Source organism: Somniosus microcephalus, chromosome 8 (genome assembly GCF_052327205.1).
Source record: "Somniosus microcephalus isolate GS21.2 chromosome 8, FLI_Smic_1.0, whole genome shotgun sequence".
In the NCBI taxonomy this organism is placed as follows: domain Eukaryota; kingdom Metazoa; phylum Chordata; class Chondrichthyes; order Squaliformes; family Somniosidae; genus Somniosus; species Somniosus microcephalus.
This window is the reverse complement of record NC_140994.1, coordinates 149,304,365-149,331,936: the sequence shown is the minus strand read 5'-3', so window position 1 is coordinate 149,331,936 and position 27,572 is coordinate 149,304,365. Positions and strand designations below refer to the sequence as shown.

Here is a 27,572-nt window from a genome sequence, read left to right as displayed (position 1 = left end):
AATTGTGCTAAAGTTTTTATTCAACTCATGAAAATTTAAATTTTACAGCATGCAATTTCACAATCATTTGTGTGATTGGTCTCAATAAATACAACTCTAAATATGTACATTAAATAACACCAACATATGCAATTCCTGCATTAGTTACAGACCTGGAGCCATATTTGCAAAGGACACTGATGCAAACAAGTGCACTACTAAATTTGCAAAAGGAATTTTTGTAATTATGGCCATTTGTGAATATGGTTCCTGGATACCAATTATTGTTTTTCTTGAGTTTAAAATGAGGAAAGTTCTGTATTTAATCAAAATCTCAATTTTTGTTTTAATATAGAAATTCTATTTAAGCATTTTACTCAGCAGCACAAACCCAATAAATAGTATTACTGACTTAATGTTTTTTGTCATATAATGAAGCAGAATCTCTGTGCAAGAACTATTGGTTCAACAATTGGCACTTCAGCACTAATTCAGAAGTTTCATAGTGGAACCACACTGTATATGCCAATAAACCGGGACTGCAAAAATAAATCTCAGATTTACAGAACATTTCTGAAAGTTTCAGATATGACGACTTCCAACATGTTTGTGGTGATAAATCAAATGCTTAAAATTGACAAACAGGCAGATTTGAAGAGTGCATTACTAATGAAGCACTACACTTTAATCACAATTAAACTGTCTATAAAAAATGAAAATACCTTTGAGCCAACATCTATTAAACTTGCCTATAGCTGTCCATAGCTGGCAAGTAATACATGTTACAAACCAAATGCCCACACTATTCATGTTAAAAAGCTGGAACTTATACAGTAAGGCTGGAACTGGAGTGACAAATTACAGGCACTAATTAAAACTATCCACCCTTAATATAAGGAAATAAATACACCTCATGTGCAAGTCAAAAATAAATTACTAACCTAAGCTTAATGAACGTTTTAATGCTAGCTACCAAACATAACTTAATTCAGCCAATACTTCCATTCTACAATCATGGCTTCTCCTTTATACCCACCCTGAATGGATAGATAACATTTTTCAAAATGCATTCAAGTTTAAGCAACCAGTATGTTTGGTTCTGGTATTAAATATAACAGTATTAGAACTTCCTTTGCTGATTTTAATCCATGTTTCATGATGCGAAGCTACAATTGTTGTCATCCTCCCCTTTGAAGTTCAACAAGTCTGGACAATTTTTCACAGTTTTCTGTCTTAAGAGATTCAGCTTTCTGCTTCAGGCGCTCATCCCTGTATAACCTGGCCAAATTCAGCAAATCAGTTTCTGCAAAAAAGATCACACTTAAGTCAGTGTGTAATATCTGTGGCACAAAAGAATATAGGTGCAGAACAATCCAGCTACTATACAGGTAGACTACCCTTTATCCGAACTTCCGAAAACCGAAACCCTCTAAAAACCGAAGGTTTTTTCGTTCAGCGTAAGTCGTGCGCACGACCCCGACCCCCCGCCCTTTCGGATAAGGGATAGTGTATCCTTTATCCGCACTTCCGAAAACCGAAATCCTCTGAAAACCGAAAGGTTTCGTTCAGCGTAAGTCGTGCGCACGACCCCGACCCCTGCCGACCCCCACCCCCGACCCCCCGACGACCCCGACCCCCGACAAATTTCCCAGTCTTATAAAATACCTTCTGAAATCCGAAATTTTCCGAAAACCGAAACACGGCTGGTCCCGAGGTTTTCGGATAAAGGATAGTCTACCTGTATTATCAAAGATTCCCCTGCAGGATTAGAATAAACCAGAGGATGCTGCCTGGGTGTAATCATAACTGCATGTTTACACAAATAAAGAAGGGTATTTTGGCACAGACCAATGGTTGTGAACTCAGCCCAAGCACATCAGAACAATTAAACATGCGCTTCCTTTTATAGGAGCCACCTCCAACAGTTTAGGAAAAGGGGAGGAAAGAGACCATCCAAATTAATGTTTCAGAATTAACAGAAAATAGAAAAAAGAAATATCTAGGTGAGATGTAACAATGAACGCATTGCCCACTGGCCCACACTAGTGCTCTATGTCACCTGAACATGTATCAGAGATTGAAACAAAAGTATAAATTGTGTTACATCTGATCAGGTTTTCTACCCTAGTATCACAGCATGATTCATGTGGTGGTTTACTTACACGATCCAAGTGCTGAAAAAATAAAATGCCATTTAATGTAAATTATTTTTCTAGTGAGATGCAAATTTCACAGTTCCTTTTAAATAGCCAATGTAACTAAATACACTGCACAACCAAGCAACAGTCCTTGCAAAAACAAACTCATCTTACAGCAACTGATGCAAATAGCTCATGTTGGATGTTTGTGGAAGAAAATTGTTCTCTTGGGGCTGGCAAATTGAAGGGAACAATAGGAATCAACCGTATTGAAACAGTTACTGTCACAATCAGCATCCCTGTTAAATAATTAGTTACAAAGAACCATTAAAATATTGCTTTGTCTTTCTGTTGATTTAAAAATATTGTTCTTATAATGAGTGTAGATGCTATTGGAAGAGCGAGGATAACTGGCATGGAGGAATTACTAAACAAGTGTGAAGGGGATATCAGTAGACCTAGCCATTAACCTAATGGTGCTTCACGGTTTGTGCTAGTACAGCTAAATACTTCAGCCCTTAGACTTTCATGGTCCTGTATTTCTACTAAAATGGTAACGGAGCTCCCTCACATGGTTGGACTTAGTAATATGCACACTGTTCTTGTCTGAAAACACTCAGTATACAAAACTGAGAACAGTTTAAAATGCAAAAATTATATTTTCAAATGCCTTCGTCCACAGTAAATATGTTTCAGTATGTTGAAGCAGCTGAAAACACATGCAGCCAGCCCAGAGAGGTCATCATTTCAGTGGAAAATTTTTATAATGCAAAAAAGAAAAAAAAGTGAATGAAGGTTTTCTTTCATTAGTAAACTAGATCTTTTAAATGCGTACTTACTTTGCTGTTTTTCCTTCCAGCAGCTATTTTGAAGGTGATCAATGTAGTCATTCTCAACATTATTTTCCACATTCTGCAGTGCTATGCCTTGGTACTCTTTCTCAAATCCTTTGTCAACAAAATATGCTACTTTAAAACGTTCCGTTTCTCTGGACTGAACATGGCCCAATGACCTGAATAATTAGAACAGATGTTATGCAGTTATCCTCCACGTAGATTATATAGATCAATGCATAAAAAGCTAATTTTGCTACATTTAGTAAAACATCTATAGTACGAACTAGATTTATTATTAATTCAATAATGAATATAAAAGTACAACAATGTCACATTTCCTGATCCTCCTGTTTTTGTAATCCCATGTGGAGAATATTTTTGTACCAGGAGTATTAAAACATCTTTTTGCTGTATTTTCAGCAAGTCACAACTGTTGGCTCGAGTGACCAAAGGTGCAGTGGCACTGGGATTTATTTTTACAAAATTCTATATTCTTCTGCAATAACATGCACTGTGTGGCATTTTTTTATGGCCTGCATTTGTTTCAGCTTTTTAATCTCAATGATCAACAAGATTCCTTCATTCTATCTCCACCAGTACCCAACTTTTAAAGGCAATTTCTTAACATATTTCATTTTCAGATCCAGCACTGTAATTAAAATGTAATTCTGCCCTCTTGTGGTTACACTGCAACTACAAAAATGATCTATTATCTCATACATAACAAGTGCACATCATTTATATAGTTATTGTATGAATTCAGTGTTGTCACTAAATTGGTACTTTTGCTCATTAGGATGACATATGTCTGCAGAGAAAAATTTAATCTCCCCTTCCCCACCAATCTTCTACCCTTCTCACCTTTGAACATGTTGAAATAACATTTCAGAAGCACTTGCAGTCTTCCTGTCCTCACTTAAACAACTATTCTTTGTGGATGAGCAGATACCATCAGTGCTGGCAGCAACCATGGGTGACTGAGGGAGGGATTGACTGCAGCTAAGACCAATCCTATTCCCAATGTCCATACACATCCACTTTCGGAGGGTGAGGCACTGGATAGCAATTAGGAAAAGGAACCCTGGGTGATTCATTTTCCCATTCTTACCTCATCTTGTGCCAATTGCAGTGCCATGTTTTAATAAAAACAGGCTTTTTTTTTTAAACCTTGCTTATATAAAGAAAGAAAATAAATTACATTTACAAAGTGCCTTTTACATTCTCAGAACATCCTGAAGTACTTCAGAGACAATAAATTACTTTTTGAAGAGTAATCACAATTGTTTTGTAGTTGAACATAACCAATTTCACACAATGCCCCACAAACAGTATACGAGATAAATAACCAGTCAATTTGTTTTAGTTGGTTAAGAGATGAATGTTGACCAGATCTTCTTTGAAAAAGTGCTATGCTCTTGCATCCACCTGAACAGGCAGAAGGGCCCTGATTTAACATTTAATTCAAAAGATGTATGGGTAAAGCTATCTGAGCTAGTTGCATATTGTACATTTTTTTTAATATTACTACATTTATGGTTTTTCCATCTGCACCATACTGAAGTACAATGCATTCTAAGAGAAATTGAATAGTTTTACCATTGTTTTTTGGCATACAATACAAAAACAGTATTAAAAAAATCACTAATAAACATCGTCAATGTAGACTTCATTCAACCTAGGTCCCATTAATAAAAGGGCTTATAGCACCACCCATTTTATCAGCTAGTTTTTAAAAAAAATAACAATTTATTCTGAACCTGTTAACCAGTCCAAATAATCAAGAACTGGTGTTAGGCAAATCTACCCACCCACATGAACAATTCAAGATAAAATGGTTAATACTTTGAATTATTTAGCATCTTTTAAAAACTTACTTTTACTTTTATGAAAGGTCATCGACCTGAAACGTTAACTCTGTTTCTCTTTCCACAGATGCTGCCTGACCTGCTGAGTATTTCCAGTATTTTAGGTTTTTATTTCTTTTATACAGTTTCTTCACAAGGTTTCCATATATTTCTTAATATTCAATTTCAATTTGAGCACCATGACAACATAGACCATTTCTTCAAAGTTAATAATAAAGTAATTTAGTTTTTTTCCCCCATTTGGGTGCAAATGTTTCAAAATGATTAAAAGGAAAATGATTAGCACAATAACATTTTAAAAACATTAAACTTACAGCTTGTAGTAAAGACTGTATGGAGGATTGGTCACCATCAATTGGGCTACAAGCGACACAAATACTAATATAAAGACTGGCAACAGCTGCACAAATGCTGAATAAGTTCCCTGCAAAATGTGCAAGAAAGGAAAAATGGTCAGTTAAGGAATCTCTAATTGGCTTAAATCACAATTGGTGAAATCTTGTTTTCAACATTTCCTTAATTCCAAAAGTGTAATATTAATTCCCAGCAACTAACTCCTTTGCTTATTCATTGTGTATGTTGCATCTCAATTCTCCACAAATTATGCTTTATTAATATCAGCAAAGATTATTTTACTAATGCAGCTATGCTCTTATTTTAAAATTCAAAAATCATAGACTGGTTATTTGGAGTAGAGACCTTCATGTAATCACCCCGTTTACGATGTGTTACAAAATAATGTCTTCACTCTCCAATCCTTCTGCATATAAAAGGCCAGATGATTTGTAACACCAGATTTTCCATCAACTCTGCCCTTAACTGGAAGGTAGTAGTTTTGAAGCGGAGAAGCAGATGAGGTAAATCATAATATAGTAATTAATATATTTTACTACAGATTTGAACACGCAAGATATATCCAACTGCAGAGGTTTGATCAGCAATCTATGATTAGGTCTAACAGGCATTTAACTCGAGATTGATGTTATAAAGTTCAATGTTCCTTTTTAAGAATATACAGGGCCTTTAGGGTTATTTTTTCCAAATGAAGAAACAGTCCCTACCTTTCTGAGGGATTATAAACAGAAGCCACATCTATTGTTCATGCCTTAGTATCTCACATATCCTACCTCACAGAAGTATTAACATTCACCTGAGTCTTATCCTCCTGCTCTTCTTCTGCCCTTTCATTCATACGGCGGCGCCGGCGGTAAATATGGGTGTACGTTGTCCTTCCATTTGTATAGGCATGAATATTACCTGGTCAAAAAACAGAAGATACTTCATTAGCAATTTCAAACCAACTTTGTGAGAAACAGATCATAAAATCCAACAGTAAAACTGACAGCATTGTTCTCGTCTTCCATGCAGAAATATTGGATTTGTTTAGGCATTGCTAGATTTTCATTTCAATGTAAATAATATACAGGAAACTCTCTTGTTACCGACACCTAAATATTTGGAAATCTCTCTTAAGCGGCAAAATTCAGGAGTAGGTTCAGGTAAGTTTTACTTCATATTAGTGGCCGTGTAACCGGGGTTCCTGGATCTGTGGCCGTGTAACCGGGGTTCCTGCACCTGACGCCTGGATCTGTGGCCGTGTACGGGGCTCTCGTACCTTAGTAAGTATACCTCTCAGTAATCCGGACTTTTTGATCAACCAGCACCACGCCGGTACCGGATTTTAAAAAGAGTTTCCTGTATGTAGATACCTTCAGAATGTATACTCAGCAAAAAAAAATATGTACCTATAATTTTTAATGAGTGCCACAAGTTTTGAATATGACTTAGATATTCTCTTGGATTCATTGGTGCTGGTCACTCACATAAATGGTCCAATCATCTTGCATTTATAGGTGTGCCCATACTACCTAATTATACAATTGAATAACCCAGGGGTGCAGCAATAGGACCTCCTCATGATCTCAGTTGGATGCCTCGACTCTCATATGTGCCCTCATATCATTACTCCGATCTTTTCAAAGGTGGATTGAGAAACACTTGGTAAGATGAAGCCAGATACAAATTGTTATGCTGCTTTATTTCACAGACAGCAAGTGAATAGAGAGTAACAATTACAAATAAATCATTTATTTGACTGAATTCCACTTTTCTCCTCAAAAACATGGGAAAAATAATAAGCCACACACTCTATCCCCTTCCGTAGGCTGACTTACTTGTTTTTGGGATCATCTTTCTTTCAGACTACTTCTAACTACAAAAACTAACCTGCTGTATTTTTAACTTCCTGCTTCGGGCCTCATAGTCTCATGTTTAAAACTCTTTTCTCTCCATGTTCCTAGCCGGAGAATGCCAAGATGCTGACTTCCTCCCATTTAGTGATTTGCCAATAGGCTTGTCAATAAAACCAGCTACTTCTCCTCTCCCTTTGGGGCATAGGTTTAAAAAGAACATCTTCTGCTGTTCTCAAAACAATTTGGTTTCATCCTGCCTAATGGGCCTGGGATGAGATAATTGCCACTCACTGAATCTATTTGGAATAGACTTTCTTTCTATAACTCCATGAAGAACAAAAATCAAAAATGAAGAAAGTGTCTCCGGCTATAGATCCTCAAGGTATATGGCATTTATCTTCATGTCCATACCAAGTAAAAATATAAGCATGGTCAAAGTTCAAACAGCCCATTTCTATATTTAACTTGACATTCAACATTTTGTACTGCCTATGCTAGATTTGACTACAGTACATTTACTTATAACTGGCCATACTATTTAAAAAACTGAAGTGCAACTAACACACAAAGCAAATCTATGAACATACACTTCAATAAATAGATTTATTCTTATATTGATCAATGCACAGGATTAAGATGTTCTCCACCCGAGCTGGTTTCATGCCAGAGCTCAAAACTACATTTAAAACTATAATGGCCATTTTCTGCCAGTATGGCCATTTTATAAGAGTGTAATAAAAAGTGTATACCTTTTAAGACCACAACAGACATGCAAAACTACATACATTTTTTTTTTTTTTTAAGTGGTAATGCATTAATGATATAAATATAGGGCAAAAGACCCAGGAAAGAGATAATTAAAATTAACACCAGGAGACCAAATCTGCTGAAAACAGTCAAGGGGACTGAATGGAATGATGGCCTTTCACTCTGGGACCATGTTCACAGCCAGCCCAGGATACAATGGGTGCAAGGGCCTATATAAAATGAGCTTGGGCTATTTCAAACCAGTTCTCCAGTGCTTTGCTTCAGTATTGTTGTTTGCTTCTGGCATTGGTTTAATTGCCTGCAATAGCTTGTGCCACAACAAACATGGCATTTCTAAAACCTCCTGATTCTTAACTGCACAAGTGCCAAGTAGATATTGGAGTGATGAAAGTACAATCAGATTCAAGTAAGGCAACAGTACAAGCAAATTTCTCTTAGAGAGATGCACAAAATAGTAACTAGATACATTGGGCCAGAAATTCGGGTCCCCACGGGTGAGTACGCGCTGGGTACTCACGCGTAGGCCCAACAAAAGTGCCGGTTTCGTCCATGCACTGCGCATGCGCGGGAAACCGGAACTTCCGTTCTCTTAAAGGAAGGGGTTCACAGGTCGAACGCGTGCGCCGGAGAGGCAGCGCGTACACCTGGAACTTCCGTTTTTTTTTTTTTGCAGGTTTCTCCAGGAGGATAAGTCTCCAAGAGCTACGCTTGTAAAAAGCAGTTGCAAGGCATGCTTTTAACAAGGTAAGTGGTGAATTGAGTTAAAACATTTTTTCCACAGGTTTATTATTTTTAAATACTTTAAAGAAAGGTAAGTTTATTTTTAGCCCCGTTAGAACTGTAATTAACTTTTTCAAAAATTTAAATTATTGTTTAAAATAGTTATTTTATGTAATTTAGTTATTTTAAAAATGTGATTTAAAAAAAAATTATTTGAAGTTTTAGTGATGAATTGTATTCATAGATTGGACAGCTCTTCCTGTCACATCTATGAATACAGATTCCCTGCTACCATTGGCTCTCCATGGCCCACGTGATCCCAGGGGATGCGTCGAACTAACTGTGCCCCTGGGATACACAAGCACTGCCCGCCGGCAGTTGGAGGAGGCCCAGGATCGGAATCCCACATGGGCCCACAGCACAACGGCCGGCGCGCTAGGTAAGTGCAGGTCAGAGGCTTGCACCCGCGGCCTCCAACCCGAATTTCTGGGCCATTTTTTGGTTCCAGTCCTACTCCGGGTCCCTCCCTCACCTCTTTTTCTGGAACATTAATGATTGTATCGGTGCAGTTTCCTGCTGTCACCCTGAAATGGAAAATGTCATTCACTTTGCTTCCAATTTTCACCCTTTCCTCACCTTCACATGGTCCATCTCGGACTCTTCTCTTCCCTTCCTCGGCTTCTCAGTCTCCATTTCTGTATAGGCCATCGACCAACATCCACTATAAGCCCACGGACTCACAGGTACCTTGACTAGACTTCCACCCTGCTTCCTGTTAAGGACTCTGTTCCATTCTCCCAGTTTCTCTGTCTCCGTCACATCTGTTCTGATGATGCCACCTTCCATACTAGTGCTTCTGATAGGTCTTCCTTTTTCCTCATCAGAGGATTCCCCTCTACCGTGGTTGACAGGGCCCTCGACCGGGTTTGTTCCATTTCCTGCATTTCTGCTCTCACCCCTTCCCCTCCCTCCCAGAACCATGATCGGGTTCCCCTTGTCTTCACGTTCCACCCCACCAGCCTCCACATTCAACGGATCATCCTCTGCCATCTCCATGTTCATTCCATTTCCCGCACTTCTGCTCTCACCCCTTCCCCTCCCTCCCAGAACCATGATAGGGTTCCCCATTCAACGGATCATCCTCCGCCATCTCCAGCGTGATGCCGCCATCAAACACATCTTCCCCTCCCCATCCCTCCTTTTTCAGCATTCCGAAGGGACCATTCCCTCTGCGACACCCTGGTCCACTCCTCAATCATCCCAACATCCCCTCCCCTTCTCAGCACCTTCCCGTGCAAGCGCAGGAGCTGCAACACCTGCCCTTTTACCTCCTCCCTCCCCATCATCCAGGGACCCACCTTCCAGGTGAAACAGCGATTTACTCGTACTTCTTTCAATTTAGTATACTGTATTCGCTGCTCAAGATGCGGTCTCCACTACACTGGGGAGACCAAACGCAGGTTGGGTGACCACTTTGCGGGACACCTCTGTTCAGTCTGCAAGCGTGACCCTGAGCTTCCGGTCGCCTATCACTTTAATTCTCCGCTCCACTCCCACTCCGACTTCTCTATCCTCGGCCTCCTACACGGCTCTAACGAAGCTCAACGTAAGCTCCAGGAACAGCACTTCATCTTTCCATTAGGCACTTTACAGCCTTCTGGACTAGACATCGAATTCAACAATTTCAGATCATAACCTCTGCGCATATTTTTTCTAGACGGCAGCTGATGATGATTCTGCTATTCCCATTTACACCTCTTCTAAACCCATCTTTCGTTTCTTTACTTGCCCCATTACCATCTCCTTTTGCTTTGCACCATCATCCCTTTTGTCATTTAATTACTCCTGCTTTCCACCCTACCACAGACCTTCATTTTTGTTCTTTCCTCTCCTCCCCACCACTGTAGTTGTTAAAACCTGTTACATCTCCAACTTTTTCTAGTTCTGACAAAAGGTCATCGACCTGAAACGTTAATTCTGTTTCTCTCTCCACAAGATGCTGCCTGACCTGAGTATTTCCAGCATTTTTGGCTTTTATTTCAGATTTCCAGCATCTGCAATATTTTGCTTTTGAACTAGATGCATCTCCTGAACTTTCAGCAAGTATTAGCAGATGGGCATATAATCATTGCAATAATTTATTTTTGGTCAGTTAGGTGTCTTGACACACATGGAACCCCATTATCAAGCTTAAGAGTCTCCACATCAAACTAGTGCAAGATCAAATTCTGTAGAATTTTCATTTTCCTGATATGGAGTGCACTCTCGCACAGTAGGAATATAGTCAACTTATCTAACGCCAAATAAATTGGTATCGCTGAAGGTCAACATGCTAATACTGCACAGCTTGCAGCACAAATCATGGATTGCTTGTCCAGCTAGGACCATCCTACCCACTAAGTAGTTTCGGAATCCTACTCCTTTATGCTGCAGATAGCTCGTCCAAGTCTGGGCTGCCAAATATCATCTGTCCAGAAATTGATTTATAGCCATTAGTCACTTGAAAACCAGGACTTCTTGAATATAGTGGGATTTGTGTCGCTCCCTGCCTTCCTCCATGAAAGACTGCCGGTCTTAGTTTTATTACCAAGTTTGCTGCTACCAAACAGAAAAAACAACTGAGGATCATGGAAACCTACACATTCATCTGGCTGACACCAGTAGTTTTCTGAAAGATTTGAACACAAAAAATCGTTGCTTGTAGTGTAATTTCAATTTAGCTTAATTCATTGTGATTATTATAGTTGAAATGATCTTTCTGTACAGCATTATAGCAATACCAACCGGTGGGGAATCTTCCACCAAAGAACATGTTGAATAAATCTTCAGGTGTTATATCCGCTTCAAATTCTCTGTAATAGTTTGAACTGTTGGCATAAGGACTGCGGACGGTTGCTGGTTCCTCTCCACGTTGATCATACTGTTTGCGTTTTTCTGGGTTGCTGAGAATAGCATATGCATTCCCTATTGCTAAAATAAACATTAGTCATTTCAGTTACTAATATCTGCATCCTTACTTTGCTATTAGCTTCTGCTCACAGCCATTGTAATGAATATTCTCCAAGAATGGTAAATTTAACTAGTCAGTCAAAAAAAATTAAAAGATGATGATATACCTTTATTTTTTTTTTAAGTTACTCTTAGATTAAAAGATATATACCTACAGCCAAGTTCAGAACATAATTTCAAAATTATGAAGCATTTCGATAGAGTAAATAAGGAGAAACTTTTCCACTGGCAAGAGGCTCAATAACCAGAGGGCACAGATTTAAGGTAATTGGAAAAAGAATCAGGGGGGGAAATGAGAAGTGCTTTTACACAGCGAGTTATGATCTGGAATGCATTGCCGACAGGGGGGTGGAAGCAGATTCAACAATAACTTTCCAAAGGGAATTGGATATATACTTGAAAGGAAATATTTGCAGGTCTATGGGGAAAGAGCAGGGGAGTGAGGCTAATTGGATAGCTCTTTCAAAAAGCTAGCACAGACACAATGTGCTGAATGTTCTTCTTCTGTGCTGTATGATTCTATGATTCTTAACAAAATCTTTTTCTTATTATAAAGGCTTTTGGGCAGAACCACGTGACATCTCCTTACTGCTGCAAATAGCAGCATCCTGAGTGATCACTGTCAATTTTTTCTGACTATGAGGCATCTGCAGGTCAAGAAGCCACCCCAAAGGAGACAAACCCCAAAGGAGTTACTGTACAGTTCAGAATCTATACAACTTTGCATAGAGTTTAAGGTGAATACAAAGAATACAATTAGAAGAAACTAAATTTTTTATTGTAAAGTTTTGCAGGAAGCAAGAGAGGTTTGGTTGCCCTAAACACTCTGGCATAATTTGCTCTGTTCAGAAGCCAAACTGTTCACTAACATTTAAGAGCTTTCCCAACTTTTGGGACGTGATCTATTCTGTTTGGCAAGGGGTCAAATGCATTTTCAGAATGGAAAAGATACCATCCAGATGGCCCTGGCTCAGCAAACACAATAGAAGTGGCATTCATCCAATGCCAGGAATCGGAGCTTTTTTGGGTTCATAAGCAAATGAACCTCTGTACCTCCCCTCAAGGGATATTGATAAGATGATAAGAATTAAAAAGTGGCAAATGGATATAAATGTCAATAAGTAAGGGATGATGCATTTTGGTAAAATAACAGCAGTAATTATACTCTGAATAGAAGTAGGCTTGGTGCTGTAGAAGAGCAGAGGAATTTGTAGGTACATGACATTAAAGGCAGCAGCTATAATCACAAGTGATATAGAATATAAAAGCCAAGAGGTAATGATGAGCCCAAATAAAACTTCGATAAGAACTCAGAGTATTGTGTGCATTATTGGACTCCTCCACACTGTAGGAAGAAGATTGAAGCTTTAGAGAGTCCAAAGCAGATTCATTAGGAGGCTGCCTGGTATGAGGAAAAATATATACAAAGAAAGACTTGAAAAATTGGGTCTTTTTTCATCAGAACAAAGATTAGGGAACGATAAGATAGAAGTATTTAAAATGATCAAAAGATAGGACAGGGTAGATAGAAGCAGACTGTTTCCAGTAGTTGAAGCAGTCAACAATGAGGGGCCATAGATACAAGATTAAATGAGAGATTTAGAACAGAGGGCAGGAGAAACCTCTTCACACAGAAAGTTATGAGGCTGTGGAATTCACTTCTAGGGTTAATGGATGAGGCAGAAGCTTTGTCAACATTCAAGAACAGATTGAATAGTTGACTTAAGGAAAAGGGGTAGAAGGGATATGGGAACAAGGTGGTAAATGTGATTAGAACTATTTGTTCGCATGGAGGGTAAACACCTGGTTGGGCCAAATGGCCTGTTCCTGTGTTGTAAATTAAATGTATGTCTATGTATTTTCTGTCTATCCGAGAAGGGTCAATGTCCACTTGAGGGTTTCCCAGAAATTGTGATGAAGGAGAAAGAGGTGGATGTGTAGAGTGGTCCGCTTTTTACAGCCTATATTTACAAGGCTGGACCTTGTATCTCACAATATAGGCTAGGGTAAGGTTTGAGTAAGACGGCTATTTGGCCCCTTTGATTTCACCGTTCTGGGGATTTGAACTCAACTAATCGGATGATATAATCCAGTACTCAAGCTTGCTTTGTTTATTGCCACCTCACATTGGATAACTCTTTCAGTTTCTCCATTGGCAAGTGCTGCCCTACCCATGGGAGTGCATCTGGTTTTCTACTTCAAACAGATCCAAATTAGTCAATGAGATCTTGTATCTGCTGCACCAGTGTTCAATCTGAACTGCATGTTCAAATTCATACCTTGAACACTGAAGTAAATCTATAGCTCTTCTGACTTTAAAACAACTCTTCGATAAGAGTAGGCGTGCAAGAGATGTCCCCTGGTTACTTTGCTAGGTCACCTCAGGATGATGTGCTTTTAAAAAGTGATACAATTCTTTTGCACTTGGAATGCGACAAGGAAGAAAAACCTCCCCAGTAACTCCTTCTCATCATCTTCCTCCTCCTGTGCCTCAACTGTGGCAGTCAATCTGCAGGAAATAAGGGTAGAAGGTAAGAATGGGTGAGCATTGAGGAGAGAGAGAAAGATGGTGGAATATTCGGTTTGTGTATTGTGTCAGAGCTATGCTAGTGACAGCATAGTCACTCAGTTATGAACCTGGCAAGATGTCACTGACCATGCCATCTCCCATGGCAAGAGTGAATGAGTGCCTACAAGCTGCATGGTCTCGTCCTCGAAGGGGTTAGCAGATCAAAAGTGGAGATGTGTCTGTCTTTGGCATCATTGCGTGCCAATTTATCCTGCAAGAATATAATGAATGGGGGTAAGGCTAGCAGTTAAGTGTGTGCCAAGTAGCATGGGGAGGTGAAGCAAGAGGGGGCATGAGGCTGTTAAAAGTGGAGGAAGGAGTTTTAAGGTTCTGCATGATAAATAATTGCTATGGGGAGCTGGGTAACCATAGTGTAAGACACTGAGTTAGGGCCGCCCTTAAACAGATTGTAGTGAAGGGCGAGTTGCACAAGTGACGATTTAAGAGGCTGAAGAGTGTGCTGGTGCCCAGGGTAGGCAAGAAAAAGATGAGAGTACCAGTCTGTATATCTCCCCCGCCTTGGTGAGGTCATTGAACTTTTTCCAGCACTATAATGCAATCCTGGGGGTGAGGGAGTTGGTATTCTGTGCCTGCTTTCACCAGACAGCACGAGTTACATTTCTGGGTGGCTTAATGGCACCCACACCCAGGAGTCTGTGCCCCCTGCCTTCGATTTCCTCGAGGAGCACTTGGAAGTCTGAATCGGTGAAGTTCTGTGTTCATTATCTCTGGCTTGCCATGTCTTACTGGCCTCTGGATCCAGATGGTGTCTGTGTAGTCATAATTGTGTCCAAGCATGATTTTTTTTTTTTTAAAGTCACTAAGACATGCAGTGAAATGATTAGAGAGTGAAATGAAAGAGCCAAGCCCCCGTCCATCTCTTACCTGTCTGCCACCCAGTCTGCTGCTTCAAGAGTGCAGGCTGAACTGACTTTTTTAAAACGCTATTGAGGTCTCCGGGTGGTTCAGCTGTTTATACCCGTTTTACACCAATGCAACAAGAGGAATGCAAATGAGCAGTAATTCCCCTTGCAGGCCAGCAAGCACAAAGTTTCTTTAAAAAGAGGCAACAGCGGTGTAATTTGTTTCAAGGAAATTCTCGGCATCAGTCTCACACTTTGCTAGAAAGGTGCCGTTTCTCAGAGAAGGCTTAATTGGGAATATTTCCAAGTGCAGCTCAAAAATAAAAGCCCAAAGTCGATTTGTTTAATTCATGAAACTTTCTCAAGGAAACTAAAAATAACAAGAGAAACAGAAATGAAGGTAGTATCGAGACACCCCTATGACAAGGAGGAGATCACATGGTTCTGATCAAAAAGTCCTGAAAAGGGACACAAATCGCTGGAATTTTAACCAGTAAACTCGGTAACCTACCCATAGCATGTGAAGTATACTGAAAAATTAGAGAGTTTGGAGAACAGATTCAGTGATTAAGGCAGCAATTAAAAATAAAATGAGCATTTTTTTTTGTTGAGTTTCTAAAATTGCTCATGGATTTCATTAAAATTCTAGAAACTTTGGTCAGTTTTTTTAGGTCATTAATTTTCTATATTGTGCTGGTCATTTAGTTACTAGTCCTTTATTCCATTGTTTTAGGACTTTCCTTTATTGGTATTTCTTCTTGATTTTGACGTAAATGTGAAGTTACAGCTTTGTACCTTTAAATGCATCCGTTGCTCCAGGGGCACAGTTTTTATCAGGGTGAAACTTCAATGCCAACTTCCTATAGGACCTCTTCAAATCCTCTTCATCAGCACTTCTACCAACTCCCAACATTTCATAGTAATTCTTACATCGTTTTATCCTGCAAAGCATTAACATAACAATTCATCTGATATACTGTGATCTGGAATAGTTTCCATTCGGGGACGGGGCAGGAGAAAGGATTAGAAGAAAAGCAAAGTTACATTGTAAATGTAATATGATTTTGTATTTTACTTTTTTTGGTGCATTTGCCTGGCCTTTAACATGCCTGATAGCAGTGCGAGGGAATGGAAGACTTTTTGCATCCAGTGTCAACACTAAGCACTTCCAGGTCAGCTATAGCACAGGCAGAGACAGATTAAGCTGTCCAAGTATCACTTAACCCCAATTTTAGAACAGCATCATAATTTTTTTGATCAGGCAGTAGAGAGGATTTAAGTTAATACCAGGATGCAGAATAAACTTTAAAGTACAACATTACATTATGGAAAGTATTCTTCAACATGTTTAATCTTGTTAAAATTCACACCTAGGATTTAAACCCTGCTGTTATATTCATGGAGGGAAAAATTTGGTTGCTTTGCTCGTCCCATTCTTCTTCTTAGGCAGTCCCTCGGAACCGAGGATGACTTGCTTCCACATTAAAAATGAGCTCGCAGGTGACTGATTAGTCCAATGCGGGACCTACAGTCTCTGTCACAGGTGGGGCAGACGGTGGTTGAAGGGACGGGTGGGTGGGTGGGGTGCTTGGGTTGATGTGCGCTCCTTGCGCTGCCTGCGCTTGGCTTCCGCTTGCTCCCGGTGAAGAGACTCGAGGTGTTCGGCGCCTTCCCGGATGCTTCTCCTCCACTTTGTGCGGTCTTGGGCCAGGGATTCCCAGGTGTCAGTGGGGATGTTACACTTTTTCCAAGGAGGCTTTGAGGGTCTCCTCTCAAGTGCCAGGCTCTTTTGCCGGTACCCCGTTCCCCGGTGCGTGCTGCGCTAGGCCCCTCCCCTGCAGGAGGCCTGCAGTACCGCGGCGCTACGTGCCGACGCGCATGGCGCTGCTGCACGTAGCACCGTGATATTCAATGCGAGTGCCCCAAGAGGGAGGCGGAGCATTTCCAGTAGCGCCCCGTCTCCTGCTTGGGTGCTACCATTGAATTTCGGGCACGGGGGGTGCTAGCTTTTTCGGGATGCTAAAAGTAGCGCCCCAAAGGAGGCACGACCCAATTATTCCCAGATGGTCTTTTAATGCAGAATAATTAAATAAACCCTAGTCCCTAAATTCCACTAATAACATTAAGTGAACAGTAAAGTCTATGCCAAATCATAGCAGCATTTGGATGCAAGTAGAAATTTAAAAATCAGCATTCCTTTATTACAATATATTGAGTCCTAATTAAAATGTAATCTTTCTTTGCGAATTCCAATTCAGTTGCATTTCTCTACACGACTATGCCCATGAAGAAACACATATATTCGCTGCAATTATCCTTTAGTTAACTTACACTATTTTTTACAAATGAAAGACAGACTTGAACCTGTATAGCATTTTCACAACCTCAGGAGATTCCAAAGTGCTTTACAGCCAATGAAATACTTTAGAAGTGTAGTCACTGTTGTAATGTAGGAAACACGGCAACCAATTTGCACACGGCAAGCTCCCACAAACAACAATGGGATAATCTGTTTTAGTGATGTTGGTTGAGGGATAAAGGCTAGCTGCTTCGCCACAGGAATGGAAGGGGAGTGAAAGGCAAGAAGATGAAAAATTAGAGGAAGAGACACATCAGGCTATTCTGTTAAGCTTTTAAGTGAATTAAGGTAGTTCAGTGGAAGTTGGAAAGTGGAGTGACGAGACCAAAGGTGAAAGACAGAAGAAATTTAACTTCAAAATTTAAAAGAAATTAATTGGGAACAGGTGTCAATAACAAGTGAAATAAAGAAAAGCTGTAGTACAGGAAACTTTGGTTTATCCGGAGGTTAACTGTCCGGAATGCTCGAGCCACCGGCAAAATTCAGGAGTCGGTTCAGTAATTTTTTTTTCTTTTCGTTGCTTTTTTTTCCACCAGTCAGGCTCTGCAAGGTCTAGCTAAAGCTGTTGCTTAGCTACAGAGGCGCTTGCAAGCTACAGCCGACTGTTTAGAAGCTGTTGCTAAGCAACAGGGTTTGTTGCTAGATACGGAGCGCAAAAGCTTCCATATGTTTTAACATTAGCGCTGGTGTCCGGCAGTTTTGATGGGACGGCAACAGCTCGGTCCCGTCGGTGCCGGATATCACAAAGTTTTCTGTACTTCCAAGGTTAGCAGGTAGCTGGGATTGCTACAAGTTTCTTAATCTCAAGACTCAGCTATTTGCAAGTCAAAGATTGCTTTGTGATTTAGAAATTTATCTAAATCCAAGGAGATATAATCCTGTAATATATTCTCAAAAACCCATTTGTCTTGAATTTATAAATGCGAGGGTGTATTCACCCCCTTTCTTTATCTCCCCAAGCAACCTATTACCTGACATTCAATTTTGCCATTCTTACCTAATCTGCCAAGGAGCTAACTTCTGCTTTTCAATTTCTCTATCTGCCAGTCAGTATCTTCTGACATCAGCACAGCTGAGCTTGAGAACTCAGCAGAGTTGGGACCATACATGCTGATCACCTCTCTCTGGGAGCAGCTGTTGGTACTTCCAACATACTCAAGAGTGTTGTATCCAAGTTTGCTGACGATACAAAACTAGGTGGGGAAAGTAATCCATGAGGAGGGTACAAAGAGCCTGCAAAGGGATATAGACAGGTTAAGTGAGTGGGCAATAAGGTGGCAGATGGAGTATAATGTGGGGAAATGTGAGGTTATTCACTTTGGTAGGAAGAATTGAAAAACACTTTTTTTTTTTTTTTTTTATAAATGGTGGGAAACTATTAAATGTTGGTGTTCAGAGAGATTTAGGTGACCTCGTACAGGAAACACAGAAAGCTAGCATGCAGGTACAGTAAGCAATTAGGAAGGCAAATGGCATGTTAGCCTTTATTGCAAGGGGTTTGAAGTACAAGATTAAGGAAGTCTTGTTGCAATTGTACAGGGCTTTGGTGAGACCACACCTGGAGTACTGTGCAGTGTTTTGGTCTCTGTACCCAAGGAAGGATATACTTTCCTTAGAGGCGGTGCAACAAAGATTCACTAGATTGATTCTCGGGATGAGAGGGTTGTCCTATGAGAAGAGGTTAGGTAGATTGGGCTTATACTCTCTGGGGTTTAGAAGAATGAGAGGTGATCTCATTTGAAACATAAGATTCCGAGGGGGATTGACAGGGTAGATGCCGAGAAGTTGTTTCCCCTGGCTGGAGAGTCTAGAACTAGGGGGCATAGTCTCAGGATCAGGGGTCAGCTATTTAAGACTGAGAGGAGGAGGAATTTCTTCACTCAGAGGGTTGTGAATCTTTGGAATTCTCTACCCTAAAGGGCTGTGGATGCTCAGTCGATGAGTATATTCAAGGCTGAGATAGAGAGAATTTTGGACTCTAAGGGAATCAAGGGATATGGAGGTCGGGCGGGAAAATGGAGTTGAGGTCAAAGATCGGGGCTGTATGGCCTACTTCTGCTCCTATTTCTTATGTTCTTACCTCACTACCATGAAGTAAATCATTTTTAGAAAAACAACCAGAATGAGCCAACAGCAGAAATGCCAAGCTGACTTTAATGCAACTGTATAATAAGAGATACTTTAACTGTAAGGAGACATTCTTTTTGCCTTTACAGGTACAGCTGACTCTTAATTTGAAGTTGTTTTTGCTCAAAAAACACATCACCCAGTAATTTCAATTGAGCAATTTAAATAAAAAGCACAGAAACTTAGTTTGAATTGAAATTGTGCAAAAAAAAACTAATTTAAAATTGAGCAATTTTGATTCGCGAGCACAGCAGCTCCATGTTGCACGCACAATTTACACAAACTTTATCAGTACTGAACAAAAAAAAACTCTAACTTTTAAGAAGTGTTTGTGCATACATAAGAACATCAGAAATAGCAGGAATACGTCATACGGCCCCTCAAGCCTGCTCCGCCATTCAATAAGATAAGATCAGTAAGTTCTCAATTGGGGAAAGGCAAATTTTACTCAGCTGAGATGTGACTTAGCAAAAGTGGACTGGAAACAGCTACTTGAAGGTAAATCAGTGTCAGAGCAGTGGGAGGCATTCAAGGAGGAGACAGTGAGGGTTCAGAGCAAATATGTTCCCACAAAGAAAAAGGGTGGGACTCCCAAATCTAGAGCCCCTTGGATGTCAAGGAGCATACAGGGTAGAATAAGGAAAAAAAGGGAAGCTTTTATTAGATACCGAGAGCTCAATAATGTATATGAAGTCCAGGGGTGAAATTAAAAAGGAAATTAGGAAAGCAAAGAAAGGGCATGAAAAAATATTGACAAGTAAAATCAAGGAAAACCCAAAGATGTTTTATAAATACATAAAGAGCAAGAGGATAACTAAGGAAAGAGTATGGCCTATTAAGAGACCAAAAAGGTAACCTGTGTGTTGAAGCGGAAGATGTGGGTATGGTTCTTTATGAATACTTTGCATCTGTCTTCACAAAAGAGAGGGACAATGCAGACACTGTAGTTCAGGAGGAGGAGTGTGAAATATTAGATGAGATAAACATAATGAGAGGGGAAATATTAAAGGGTTTAGCATCTTTGAAAGTAGATAAATCACCAGGCCAGGATGAAATGTATCCCAGGCTGTTGAGAAGCAAGGGAGGAAATAGCAAAGGCTCTGACCATCATTTTCCAATCCTCTCTGGCTACAGGCATCGTGCCAGAGGACTGCCAACACTGTACTGTTGTTTAAGAAGGGAGAAAGGGTGAGACCAAGTAACTACAGGCCAGTCAGTCCGGGCAAATTATTGGAAAAAATTCTAAGGGACCATATTAATAGTCATTTAGAAAGGCTAGGATTAATCAAGGAAAGTCAGCATGAATTTGTTACGGGAGGGTCATGTCTGACTAACTTGATTGTATTTTTGAGGAGGTAACAAGGCGGGTAGCACGTTTGATGTACAGAAAACTTTGTGATATCCGGCACTGGCGGCACTGGCGTGTTGCCGATCTATCAAAACTGCCGGACATACAAAGTTAATGTTGAAGCATACGGAGGTTTTCATCTCCGTATCTGACAACAAACACTGTTGCTTAGCAACAGCTTCTAAAGAGTCGGCTGCAGCTGCAAGCGTCTGTAGCTGAAGCTGTTGCTATAGCTACAGACCTTGCAGTGGCTGACTGGGAAAAAAAAAGAACGAGATCTAAAAAAACTTACAGAAAACAGCTCCTGATTTTTGCCGTTAGAGCAAGTATTCCGGACATACAACCTCCGGATAAACCAAAGTTTCCTATAATCTGGATTTTAAGCAAGGCTTTTGACAAGGTCCCACATGGCAGACTGGTCAGAAAAGTAAAAGCCCATGGGATCCAAGGGAAAGTGGCAAGTTGGATCCAAAATTGGCTCAGTGCAGGAAACAAAGGGTAATGGTCGACTGGTGTTTTTGTGACTGGAAGGCAGTTTCCAGCAGGATTCCACAGGGCTCAGTACTAGGTCCCTTGCTTTTTGTGGCATATATCAATGATTTAGACTTCAATGTAGGGGGCATGATTAAGAAGTTTGCAGATGATACAAAAATTGGCTATGTGATTGATGGTGAGGAAAAAAGCTGTAGAATGCAGGAAGATATCAATGGCCTAGTCAGGTGGGCAGAAAAGTAGCAAATGGAATTCAATCCAGAGAAGTGTGAGGTAATGCATTTAGGGAGGGCTAACAAGGCAAGGGAATACACATTAAATAGTAGGATACCGAAGTGTAGAGGAGCAGAGGATCCTTGGAGTGCATGTCCACAGATCCATGAAGGTAGCAGGACAAGTAGATAAGGTGGTTAGGAAAGCATACGGGTGCTTTCCTTTATTAGCCAAGGCATAGAGTACAAGAGCAGAGAGGTTATGCTTGAACTGTACAAATCACAAGCTAGGACACAACTAGAGTACTGCGTACAGTTCTGGTCACCACATTACAGAAAAGATGTGATTGCACTAGAGAGTGTACAGAGGAGATTTATGAGGATGTTGCCAGGACTGGAGAATTTTAGCTATGAGTAAAGATTGGATAGGCTGGGGTTATTTTCTTTGGAACAGAGGAGGCTGAAGGGAGACTTGATTGAGGTGTATAAAATTATGAGGGGCACAGATAGAGTAGATAGGAAGGACCTGTTTCTCTTAGCAGAGAGGTCAATAACCAGGGGGCATAGATTTAAAGTAATTAGTAGAAGGATTAGAGGGGAGTTGAGGAGAAATGTTTTCACCCAGAGGGTGGTGGGGGTCTGGAACTCACTATCTGAAATGGTGGTAGAGGCAGAAACCTTCATTGTATTTAAAATGAACTTGGATATGCAATTGAAGTGCCGTAACCGATAAATCTACAGATCAAGAGCTGGGAAGTGGGATTAGGCTGGCTAGCTCGTTTCAACCAGCACAGAAACGATGGGCCAAATGGCTTCCTTCTGTGCCATAAACTTATATGATTCTATGGTTAATCTTCGACCTCAACTCCACTTTCCCACCCGATCCCCATATCCCTTGATTCCTTTAAGAGTCTAAAACTCTATCGCTCTCAGCCTTGAATATACTCAATGACTGAGCATCCACAGCTCACTGGGGTAGAGAATTCCAAAGATTCACAACCCTCTGTGTGAAGAAATTACTCCTTATCTCAGTCCTAAATGAATGACCACCTTATCCTGATATTATGTCCCCTAGCTCTAGACTCTCCAGCCAGGGAAAACAGCCTCTCAGCATCTACCCTGTCAATCCTCCTCAGAATCTTATATGTTTCAATGAGATCACCCCTCATTCTTCTAAACTCCAGAGAGTATAGGCCATTCTACTCAATCTCTCCTCATAGGACAACCCTCTCATCCCAGGAATCAATCTAGTGAACCTTTGTTGCACCCCCTCTAAAGCAAGTATATCCTTCCTTAAGTACTGCAGGTGTGGTCTCACCAAGGCCCTGTACAATTGTAGCAAGACTTCATTACTCTTGCACTCCAACCCCCTTGCAATAAAGGCCAACATACCATTTGCCTTCTTAATTCCTTGCTGTACCTGCATATTATTACATTTTATTAAATACATTTGGTGAATTCTCACCTCCGTACCCCCTCTAGCTGGTCTTGAGTGTAACTCTTGGCAGCTTCACTGATTCCTGCAGGCGTATTTCCATTCACACACCTTTTCAATCTGCTGGACTTACTAGCAGAGTCATCTGCATCCTTGTCATTGCTCCAACCAGTTGAACTGCCATTTCTAATTATTGAATCGATTAGTGCTAAAATTTAAAGAGAAAAAACATACGAAAACAGAAAAAGTTATCTTAAAATAGGATTTATTTTTAAAATACATTGTGTGAAACTTAATAAAACTGCTAAATAATAACAATCATGCAATTTACAGATTTAAGGAAGTTAGCTCAATTTGAAGTTATATTTTTTAAAAGCAAAGTACTCATTTGATTTTGGCAGTGATTTTATCTACAAGTACTCTCATAATAATTCAAAGTTCATTAGAATGTTTGGTCAGAACAAAATTATCGTACTTCAAAAATATTAATGGATAAATCAGTCTCAGTGCAACTGTTAATATTTACTGTTGAAACCGAGACAGCCTAATTCACTTTTGCTTTATAAAATTTCACACTAATTTGCATCCAACTGCCAAATCAAACTGAATGTGGAATGCCCAACCACCAAAAAACTTGATTGTGAAATTCTACAATATAAAATGGTTGTGTTTGCCTCAATTAAGTTGCACCATGTTACATTTGCTAACAGTTTTAAACCCCTGCCACTCAGAGGTACAGTTCCCACCGCATATAGCGGGCGCGTTCGTGTTGACGCAATATGTCCGCTATACGCGGTGGACGGTAAAACCATAATAGGTTGTAGCAATGAAATAACTCCCGTAATTGTTAAAAGTGTGAACATCTGATGGAGACTTCAGGAAGCTTCAATCAGCTGTTTGCATTGTTAACTACGGGAGGCAGTCGGAAAGTGGAGACTTCGGACAGTTTCAATCAATTGACTGAAGCTGCCTGAAGTCTCCACTCTCAGACTGCCTGCCATAGTTGTTAAAAGTGCAAACAACTGACTGAAGCTGCTTGATAACCTGACTTTGTCTGAAATCAGTGGAGCTTTTAAATTGGTAACGCTAAACTGCACGAAATAGCTGGCACACTTAATATGTTTTAAGTGACACATTTGTAATTGACTCCTATGGTAATGACAAATGGATAGTGCCGTTTGCCCGATATAGATGGCTGTTCATGATAAATGGGGACAGTTAAGTGGTGGGGAATGTACAATTATTCCTACCTTTGTTTTATTTGTTAACAAAAATATAATCAATCTATTGCTTGTAACATATATAGAACCAAGATCAAAGCTCATGGCGTGGAATTTTCAGTCAGCAGCGAAGCGAAGGCGTTTGCTGCTGGCCCCGAAGTACGCTCCGTACAAGGATCTTGTGTCGAGAAGATCGGGGTTTCCCACATTTTATTCAAATCAACGAACTGTAGTGGGGATCCCCTTGTGCGAACTGCTATGATGTCAACAAGCTGTCTACAAAAAGCAGGACAAATCAAATCCGGCCAATTACCACCCCATCAGTCTACTCTCAATCATCAGCAAAGTGATGGATGGTGTCATCAACAGTGCCATCAAGCAGCACTTACTCACCAATAACCTGGTCACCGATGCTCAGTTTGGATTCTGCCAGAACCACTCGGCTCCAGACCTCATTATAGCCTTGGTCCAAACATGGACAACAGAGCTGAATTCCAGAGGTGAGGCGAGAGTGACTGCCCTTGACATCAAGGCAGCATTTGACCGAGTGTGGCATCAAGGAGCCCTAGTAAAACTGAAGTCAATGTGAATCAGGGGGAAAACTCTCCACTGGCTGGAGTCATACCTAGCACAAATGATGATGGTTGTGGATGTTGGAGGTCAATCATCTCAGCCCCAGGACATCAGTGCAGGAGTTCCTCAGGGCAGTGTCCTAGGCGCAACCATCTTCAGCTGCTTCATCAATGACCTTCCCTCCATCATAAGGTCAGAAGTGAGGATGTTCGCAGTGTTCAGTTCCATTTGCTACTCCCCAGATAATTAAGCAATCCGTGCCCGCATGCAGCAATAGCTGGACATTATGCAGGTTTGGGCTGAGAAGTGGCAAGGAACATCTGTGCCAGGCAATGACCATCTCCAACAAGAGAGAGAGTCTAACTACCTCCCCATGACATTCAATGGCATTACCATCATCAAAACCTCCACCATCAACATCCTGGGGGGTCACCATTGACTTAACTGGACCAGCCACATAAATACTGTGGCTACAAGAGCAGGTCAGAGGCTAGGTATTCTGCAGCGAGTGACTCACTTCTTGACTCCCCAAAGCCTTTCCATCATCTACAAGGCACAAGTTAGAAGTGCGATAGAATACTACTCTCCACTTTCCTGGATGAGTGCAGCTCCAATAACACTCATGAAGCTTAACACCATCCAGGACAAAGCAGCCCACTTGTTTGGCACCCCATCCACCACCTTAAACATTCACTCCCTCCACCACCAGCACACCGTGGCTGCAGTGTGTTCCATCTACAAGATGCAACTCACCAAAGTTTCTTCGGCAGCAGCACCACCCAAACTTGTCCTTCTATGTGGTAGATGTTGCAAGGGCAGCAGGTGCATGGGAGCAACACCACCTCCTAGTCACACACCATTCTTACTTGGAAATATATCGCTGTTCCCTCATCGTCGCTGGGTCAAAATCCTGGAACTCCCTCCCTAACAGCACTGTGGGAGTACCTTCACCACACGGACTGCAGCAGTTCAAGGTGGCTCACCACCACCTTCTCAAGGGCAATTAGGGATGGGCAATAAATGCCACCCTTGCCAGCCACACCCACATCCCATGAATTTAAAAAAATACCAGAAAAGAATTCCCAGTAACAACTCTGTTTCTTCAGGTTTTATCTATGAGTCAGGCTGCCTGGGCAACCTTGGAATGCTATGGACTTGCCCCTCTCCGATACCAGATTATCAAGTCTGCCATTGAGGACTGACTTGATTCTAATCTCCAAGCATGCCATTTTAAAGCCAATTTGATCCCAGAGACAGCACAATGCCACACCCTCATTCACTGCAAGGGTAATTACTGTACAATTGAAAAGGCTGCTCAATAGGCAGACTTGCTGTTCCAACTACCATACTCCTAATCTTAACATGGTTGCACAATACTTAAAATGGTAGTTGAAGGTGCAAAGTTTCAGCATCACCGCTTGCCTCTCTGCACTGAAACATTGATATGAGCACATGGCCTCCAGGTAAAACCTCTGTAGTTGCTGTCCCAACATTCAGCTATAAAGGGATATCGATAGATTACATAAATGGGCAAAACTGGCAAATGGATTTCAATGTAGGCAAATGTGAGGTCATCCACTTTGGACCTAAAAAGGATAGAACAGGGTACTTTCTAAATGGTGAAAAGCTAAAAACAGTGGAGGTCCAAAGAGACTTGGGGGTCCAGGTACACTGATCATTAAAATGTCATGAACAGGTACAGAAAATAATTAGAAAGGCTAATGGAATGCTGACCTTTATATCTAGAGGACTAGACTACAAGCAGGTAGAAGTCATGCTGCAGCTATACAAAACCCTGGTTAGACCACACCTGGAGTAATGTGAGCATCTGGGCACACCTTAGGAAGGATATATTAGCCTTGAAGGGAGTGCAGCATAGGTTTACCAGAATGATACCCGGACTCCAAGGGTTAAATTACAAGGAGCAATTGCACAAATTAGGGTTGTATTCCCTAGAATTTAGAAGGTTAAGGGGTGATCTGATCAAAGTTTAAGATATTAGGGGGAACAGAGAGAGTAGATAAAGAGAAACTATTTCCCTGGTTGGGGAGTCTTGGACTAGGGTACATAATCTAAAAATTAGTGCCAGACCTTTCAGGCGTGAAATTAGGAAACACTTCTACACACAAAGGGTGGTAGAAGTTTGGAACTCTCTTCCGCAAACAGCAATTGATGCTAGATCAATTGTTAATTTTAAAATCTGAAACTGATAGCTTTCTGTTAACCAAAGGTATTAAGGGATATGGGCCAAAGGCAGGTCTATGGAGTTAGGTCGCCTATCAGCCATGATCTAATTGAATGGCCTCCTCCTGTTCCTACGTTCTTATGACAGCATCTACCTTCAGAAGGTACACTCCGTACCTTGACATTACAGGTGTCCAAAATCCAGTGCTACGTAGCAGGAATATCCGTCACCAACTGCTAATGCGTGTCCTAATGTGTGGAACTTTAGGAAAATATGCGTCCACCGTGAGGCTGATCCACCCCCAGGGCTAGTCTTGGGCCTGGCTTTCACCTATTTAACACAGTGTGTGCCTGTTTACAGCTGCTCTAACAGGTGTGTGTCTCTCCTCTCCTGCACTACATGAATCCGCTCTGTCAGCAGGGCCTGAGCTGAAGGCCAGCCGGACGCCTTGCCCTGCCCGGGGACGCCGTTACCTCTCGCTCGCTGTGTCGGGTGCCTCTGCTGCGCCCTGTGCAGGTACTGCAGCGCCTTCTCCCGCTCGCCGCACTTCAAGCAGATCTGTGCGGCCTGGATGCAGCGCTCCGCCTCAACCAGCTCTGTCTCCATCGCCCGAGGCCGGCTTGTGTTTACTTGGGGGGGGGGTTCTCTTTGACCGGAGACCGCCACCAATCAGTGACTGTCA

At 41.1% G+C, this 27,572-nt stretch overlaps 1 protein-coding gene across 1 annotated transcript; it reads right to left on the bottom strand.

Moving 5' to 3' along the window:
- On the bottom strand, positions 1-27,572 carry LOC147113866 (dnaJ homolog subfamily C member 18-like). The gene is made up of 8 exons (XM_085995246.1): positions 27,364-27,572; positions 22,943-23,120; positions 15,735-15,880; positions 11,283-11,468; positions 5,969-6,075; positions 5,133-5,242; positions 2,957-3,129; positions 1-1,282 (listed from the first exon to the last, which is right to left on the bottom strand). The coding sequence occupies exons 1-8, from the start codon at positions 27,494-27,496 to the stop codon at positions 1,158-1,160; spliced, it is 1,158 nt and encodes a 385-aa protein (XP_085851372.1). The 5' UTR covers positions 27,497-27,572; the 3' UTR covers positions 1-1,157.